Source organism: Camelina sativa, chromosome 6 (assembly GCF_000633955.1).
Source record: "Camelina sativa cultivar DH55 chromosome 6, Cs, whole genome shotgun sequence".
In the NCBI taxonomy this organism is placed as follows: Eukaryota; Viridiplantae; Streptophyta; class Magnoliopsida; order Brassicales; family Brassicaceae; genus Camelina; species Camelina sativa.
In genome coordinates this window covers 14,480,242-14,487,262 of record NC_025690.1, presented here as the reverse complement: position 1 = coordinate 14,487,262, position 7,021 = coordinate 14,480,242, and the positions used below count along the sequence as shown (strand labels likewise).

Below are 7,021 nucleotides of genomic sequence, written 5' to 3'. Positions count from 1 at the left end.
TTGTGACGTTAGATTTACAGAGTCTGATGGAAGATCTTGAGCCCCCTACAAAGACATTGATTGATATTCCACATGTGAGAAGCTTTGTTCATTCAGTAGCATATAACTAACACAAGACAAATTAATTTGAGCCAATTTTGTCTACAATATCATAACTTTGCAATATTAATATGTATGGGCAAACTCAAGATCGACATACCTCACCAGGATACATCATGACTGGAACAAAGTTATAGTGGCTATATGACCATTCTTCATCACCTGCAAATATTTTTACCCAACATAAACTGTCACTTAACAATTTGCAAATATACAACAAGGATCATAATTTACTGATATAAGGTTACTAATAAATGCCTCACCTCAAAAGCAACATTCTGATAGCCATACACATAAGTCGATCCAAAAGGGTTGCTTGTTGACCCCTGCGTCTGGATAGCTGCTGGGCCACATTCCCCAAGTATTTCCTAAAGGTGAAAGCCAGGTTTCATGAGAGAAATGTTTTCCTCAATTTGTTATGATTCTCACTTTTACTGATGATTCAGTTCAGTCATGTATTATGCTGAAAGTAATAATCCATTAGATCACTTCCTCAATGCTTCCCCACAAGGTTCTTTCCATTATGCAATAGGATCCCGCAATGGTGGGATTGGTTAAGATATTTTACACCAATAAAAACGTTTAGGGACAATTGGTCAAGGCCTAACATAGACTAGCTTTATCATTCAATTTCTGTTATGTTTATATCACTTTGGTCTGAAGTTAATTTACCTTAACCTGATCCCAATTAGTGCTTGGAGTGATCTTGTTTCCACCTCTGTTTGCTTCTGCCGCATCCTCCCCAACTGCAAAGCAACAAGAGAGCGTAGTTTTGTTGGAAAAGTAAGACAGCATATATCTGAGTAAAGCATAATTGACTGACATGAGCTGCTTCATTTGCATTACGTACCAGAAATCACAAAATTGCACTTTATGTATGAGTTGAAATCAGCATGACCGGGATAGTTGGTGTGAAGAACAAACTTTTTAACTTTGTGAGTCTGCAGAAAAGGTAGAGCCATGAATAACGAAAACATATGAAGGGAACATATAACTTTGATGAGTTTCCTACCTCTCCGTCAAAGAGGATGTCCAAACCACGAGTAAAATAGTTGTAAAAGTAATCCCCACATATAGTTGTTTTTGGTCGTGGATCTGACGCGGAATGAATAACCATTTGATCTACCTGGAACACAAAGGACATTCAGAATAAGAAATCTAAATGTCCAATTGGGCACTGAACTGACAGCTAATGCAGGCACCATAGTAAGAGAAGCTAATGTAAGCATCTGTTCACCATATACAAACAAGTTTAGAGAGTCACCTGCTTTGGGTGGATCCCACATGGTCGACCTAGTTCGGTCCATACATCCTGCTCAGAGCATGAAATAATTAGGTCCAAAGAAGAAGCTCAATAGGATAAGGTACAAATTTTACCTGTGGTGATGCACCAAAAGGCATATGCTGGCCTCCAACAGTAAAGTATAGTTCCTTGCCAAGCTGCATAAATATTTAATTAAGTCATGTGAAGACGGCTACTGCCAATTATGTTAGACTAAGAGCTATTAAACACAGACAAAGGGAAAGTAACTATCTGAATATAAGCCAAACCTTGACATGGACCTCTTCCATATACAAGCTGCCAGATGGCAAAGGAGGGACAGATGCTCTATCCATCAGCTTTCCGACACCAACTTTTTTGTCACTTGAGTTGTCATATATAGAGACCCGGCATGTTACTGGTGTGGTGCCATCTGGAAACTCTAATGGTAGTGCCGCTATGTATAGGAGAAAATAAAGTGTAGGAAGTTAGGTACCTAACAAAGTAATCAACATAACATAATTTATCTAGGCAAGTAACTATGTGAGCATACCTTCTCCATCATGGCAGCAGTCCGTGTATTGGTTAGGAATTGGAAACTCGAAGGATAGCCCCTGCCATAGTAAAAATGTTAAACATTGATAGCATGATTCAAACATTTACGGGAAAACAGTGTGATCATATTTTATTTCTTGCTAACCGGGTAGAACAGAGAATATATCCCTCTTTCTTTATCATAAATCCCAGGAAAGGTTGGTCCAAAAAGTGCATAAACAGCCACAAAAGTGGCCAGTGTTGATGGACCCCTGAAGTACAAGCAAACAGACAGTGGTTACAACAGTAAATTACACCAAACCCAGAAATTAATATTCCTTGACTCACCCAATCATAGAAGTGGCGTAGCGCATCTGAAGCCGCTTAACATCAAATATCTCAACAAGGCGTAACCTCTGCAAACAAATTGGAAGAATAATAAACTAGAGTGTCTCTTTAACAGACAGCAGAAGACAAAGCTAAGCATGTTCCAATTAATAATATACTCAATTGTAGGTAAAAACATGAAGATATTGTTCTCTACTATTAAATAGTTGTATCCACGAGCTTATAAAGCGGTGAAGTTGGTTAAATCATACACATGCAATCTCCGATCACGGAAAGAATTGTACCTGAGACCAGGGATCAAATCGAAGATGAAACCCATGATCTGGGAAGCTAATAACAACATCCATTTTCAAAGGATCCTGGATGAGGCAACAAAATCATAGAAACCCCAGCACAGATATAAGTTTAGATATGTTGAAAGAATTGGCGAATATAAGCAATGGATTAGTATTAATTAGTAACAAACCTCATCGTAGTATTTAACATGAACAACATCATATATATTAGGCTGCTGCTCTATCTGAGCAAAAGCTTCACAAATCGGCATTCCTGAAAACAACACGACAAAACTTATGATCGTCGGTCAAACTGATCGGAAGACGAAACAGTATGCTAAAGAACTAACCCAAGCTAACACAACGTTTGCTAAATACTAAAGATGATCCAACAGTTATCAAACAACGCAGCAATTTATCGTATATTCCAAACCAAAGAACTTCATCGCGATGTAATCAAACAATTCCCAAAACAACACGCAATCTCCGATCGCAAAATCGATTTTGCTATCTTCCAACTCCAATAGACACAGCGTAGATGATAAACTCTGTTTCGAATCCTAGAAACTAAAGGAAAAGTAGCAGAGATTACAAATTTGGAGAGAATTGCAATTACCGATACAGAAAGGTCCGATGCCGACGCCGGGACGGAGATCGAACACGGTGGCGCCCATGGCGGTTCCTTCGCATCGTCGTCTAGGTCTTTGCATCACTAGTTTATCGCCGATCTTTGAGTAATCCTTCATTTGTTGGATTCGGTTTCTTGAAGAGAATGAGAATAATATATATATTTTTTTTTGGATTTCTGAAGTTCTGAATTTAGTCGGGTCCACTTTAGTTCGTCTCGCACATTTCTTTTTAAAAACTTTTGTTTCACGGGTTTCCGGGTCGGGTTTGGGCTGTTGTTGACCCGTCCGTGTATCACCCAAAATATACGCATAGTACTACTTTCTCACCAATTAGCACTACACACCTCTAATAAACTTATGAGAAAATTAATTTTGCTAATGACCATTCAATCTAACGTAATCATGGTTGGTTGTACATAGATTTGTTCAATTATTTATGAAATATATGATCTACCATGACACATCGTTTCAATGTTTTTGTTATCTCTCATTGATTCATTTTGTTATAAGCAATACTAAAACAGTGTATACATACTTCTTTCATTTTTTTGTTTGAATCTTTGAATATATAAGTAATAGAAATTTATTCAATTTCGTAGTGAATTTTCACGTAGTCGAAAAAATATTAGTAGTTACATCACTTACCAAAACATGTTAGAGCCTGAAATCGAGATATATGACCTCCTTCCTTCGGTGGACACTTGATACTACATAATTGGCTGCATATTTTAGTAGTAACATCACTAACCAAATTTTGAAATCACTAACCAAAACTTGAAAAACCTAGGAAAGCATGGACTGTCATGGTGTATTATATGCATAATGCAGTTTTCCTTCATGCCAAAAGGTCTATAATACCGGTTTCTACCAAATATTGAAATATATGTCTTTTTTTTTTCTTTTCTTTTTAACATAATCAAGATCACACCGATAATTGACTATGTATCATTTCGTATCTCGTATTGTCTATGTAACATTTCGTATTAGAAATTACAAAAAGGATATTTATTTTAAAAGAAAATATCAAAGTTCGATACTTTATAACAAAAGGCACGTGAACAATGCCCAACAAAGGTACAAAGCCTACCTGGCTACAATAACATGTAAGTGTGGTGAATGAAGTTATTTAAGCATAGATGACCAAATCATGAAATATCCTATGGGATTTACACTCCTTTGGGCTACATTTTATGTTTTCCATAAATACATGTTTTGGTTGGGGTACTTGTTTTCACCCATGGGATTCTATTTTGTGTGAAAAAATGAATATTTTGAAAGTACTTTGAACTGGTCATGCCAACTTGGAACACTATAAATTGTTGTCTATCAGTGTCAAAATAAAATAAATTAGCTGTATACCAGTGTCAAAATAAAATAAAATAAAATAGTTGTCTACCTAATTAGCTGTAAATTGTTAACTCAATGTTATTTGGTATTTGAAGGCTTAAATTAGGAAATCCAACACTGGATTTAATAAATTTAATTGAAATATAGAAAAAAAAATCTAGCATTTTTGGTATGTAGGAATTATAGTTTTTTGGAATCTAGTATTTTTGAAATTTTCTAAAAGCAGAAAGAAGTGACCACATTTTAGCTATAAAAAATGGTCATAACACATGTAAGGACTACGAAGTGGAAAAGAAAGAAAGAAAAAAAAAATTAAAAAGATAAAAAAGAAAGCAAAAACAAAAGTCCATTTCATTTTTTTTTCTTTCTCCCCCACTAGTCTTCGTTTTCTAAACACATCACCCATACTCCTCCATCATCGTCATCATCATCGCCAAAATCCCCAAAGAACCTCAGATTAGGGTTTCTATTTCACTAGTTGATCTGCAAGTACTGCTCATAATTTTTTCGAATTCGTGACTAATCATGGAGAATCAGCAGAAGCAACTCCAGCGGGGCGTGCCGGAGTTGGCTTCTTTGGCTGGTCGAGAAGAGAGTTCCGTCAGGGGGATCGATCTTATGAGAGTTGATCAATGTGATGAGATCGGTGCTGCTAACCAAGTTTCTACTCTCTCTGTATCTGCCTCGACGGTTTCTGGGACGGTTGCTGTTCCTGTGTCCACTGAGCAAGAGGTTAAAGTTATTGATGAAGCTGCCCCTGTGAAACGAAAACGGGGGCGTCCTCCAAGGTCTCAGGCTAATACGCCGTTGCATAATCGGCCACCGCCGCCGCCGCCGCCGCCCGTGCGGAAGGACGACAAGGAAGAGGATGTTTGCTTTATTTGCTTCGACGGTGGAGACCTCGTTCTCTGTGATCGCCGGTAAGTGATTATCACTTTACAGTTATTAATTCTGTTAGATAGTATGCTCCATAGGAAGATTAGAGCCTCGGCGTATGTTTTAGTAAGTTACCACTAAGAAGAACTCAATTTAGTTAAGTTTTATTGGACATTTTATGGTATATTAACGATTTGCAATAACTATGTTCTTTATCTCATCATTGAGATTCCTTTTATCGATTATGTGTTGGTTAATGTCATAGGTTAGAGCTACTCAATTGCTAAATAAGCAAGCAAGAGGGTTCTATTAGCTTTTTATGAAGGCTTTAGCAACGGGGTTTGAGTTATATACAAGTTTTTGATGGATTTGTTTTGTGCATCCAGGAATTGCCCCAAGGCATACCATCCAGCTTGTATTAAGAGAGACGAGGCATTCTTTCGAACAACGGCGAAATGGAATTGTGGTATGCCGTATAGTCTATGATGTTACTATGTTGTCTTTGCAATCTAGAGACTGATTGTTCTGACATTTTTTTTTTATTATAAACACCGTACATACATAATGACGTGAACATCCTTCGGAATCTGATGTTTCGCTCATTCATTTCAGGTTGGCACATATGTGGTACATGCCAGAAGGCTTCCAGTTACATGTGTTATACGTGCACTTTTTCTGTTTGTAAGCGGTGCATTAAAGATGCCGACTATGTGATTGTGAGAGGTAACATGGGTCTTTGTGGCACATGTATTAAGCCTGTCATGCTGATTGAGAATATTGCTCAAGGAGATAATGAAGCGGTAAGACAGTCCTCCACAAATCTATAGTTTCCATTCAATACTTTATAGCCGCATAATTTTCTCGGGCGCCAGTTAAATATTTGTCAACCTGCCACAGTTACCTTTATTAAGAAACGAGGAATATGGTTTCTTGATTTAAGTCTTGTTTGGGCTTTACATTTCTTTGGTTGTTCTTTATTAAGATACTAAGGGTTTCCATATATATTAACCTGATTACAATCCCTCGTAGTTTGTCGTGCACATGACACTCGTACGTTTCGACACAATAGGTAATATGATAGCAATCAATCACAAGCCAGTACTCATGGAGATTTAGAGATTTGGGGTTGATTGATTTCTTATCTAATAAATTGATGGGAGTTTTTCCAAAGTTGTTAGTCATGGGCTTCCTATTTAATTAACTCTTACAAGGGCAGTAGGGTTTGTTGGGATAATCGGGTGTATTTCATTAATACTCTTAAGAAAGTTGAGTGTTTGTCTTTTGTATTATCCTCTTTACTCTATCATAAATTCATAATGTATGCAGCTTAAATTTGTTTCCGTTTTTTCTTAGGTTAAGGTGGATTTTGATGACAAGCTCAGTTGGGAGTATCTATTCAAGGTATATTGGCTTTGCCTGAAGGAAGATCTGTCTCTAACTGTCGATGAGCTTACTAGAGCAAATAATCCTTGGAAGGAGGTTTCGAACACTGCTCCTATAGTGGAGTCACGCAATGATCCGACCAATAACAGGGTTTTAGATGTAGCAGTGAACGGAACGAAAAGAAGAAGGACCAGTGATTCCCCCACCTTACCCAGCAAGGTGGATGGAAAAAAGCCAAACAATATCCTAAAGAAGGCTCCTGGAGATAC

At 37.4% G+C, this 7,021-nt stretch overlaps 2 protein-coding genes across 4 annotated transcripts in view; one reads left to right on the top strand and one right to left on the bottom strand.

Annotated features, from left to right (window-relative positions):
- On the bottom strand, positions 1-3,334 carry LOC104791349 (UPF0183 protein At3g51130-like). Its single transcript, XM_010517201.1, has 15 exons — positions 3,134-3,334; positions 2,709-2,791; positions 2,527-2,601; positions 2,243-2,310; positions 2,061-2,166; positions 1,914-1,974; positions 1,651-1,817; positions 1,477-1,539; positions 1,364-1,411; positions 1,112-1,225; positions 950-1,040; positions 772-845; positions 363-467; positions 200-261; positions 1-45 (listed from the first exon to the last, which is right to left on the bottom strand). Exons 1-14 carry the CDS (start codon positions 3,261-3,263, stop codon positions 214-216), a joined length of 1,233 nt encoding a protein of 410 aa, XP_010515503.1. The 5' UTR covers positions 3,264-3,334; the 3' UTR covers positions 1-45; positions 200-213.
- The window catches only part of LOC104791348 (zinc finger CCCH domain-containing protein 44-like), an 8,534-nt gene continuing 6,347 nt past the window's right edge, over positions 4,835-7,021 (top strand). Inside the window, exons 1-4 of one of the 3 annotated variants that reach the window (XM_010517200.2) lie at positions 4,835-5,413; positions 5,756-5,835; positions 5,982-6,169; positions 6,723-6,971. In XM_010517200.2, the coding sequence (XP_010515502.1) occupies positions 5,019-5,413; positions 5,756-5,835; positions 5,982-6,169; positions 6,723-6,971 (912 nt within the window). In that variant the 5' untranslated portion in view covers positions 4,835-5,018. Of the gene's footprint in view, positions 5,414-5,755; positions 5,836-5,981; positions 6,170-6,722; positions 7,008-7,021 lie in introns of all 3 variants that reach the window. The other 2 variants (XM_019246780.1, XM_019246779.1) reach the window with 2 other exon arrangements.

Excerpts from the sequence above, each read along its gene's own strand:
- LOC104791349 (XM_010517201.1), bottom strand. The coding sequence starts at position 3,263 with ATGAAGGATTACTCAAAGATCGGCGATAAACTAGTGATGCAAAGACCT. Across the intron at positions 1,975-2,060 it reads TATATTCTCTGTTCTACCCG|GGGCTATCCTTCGAGTTTCC; the intron begins GTTAGCAAGAAA and ends TTACTATGGCAG. Across the intron at positions 846-949 it reads GTGCAATTTTGTGATTTCTG|TTGGGGAGGATGCGGCAGAA; the intron begins GTACGTAATGCA and ends GTTGCTTTGCAG.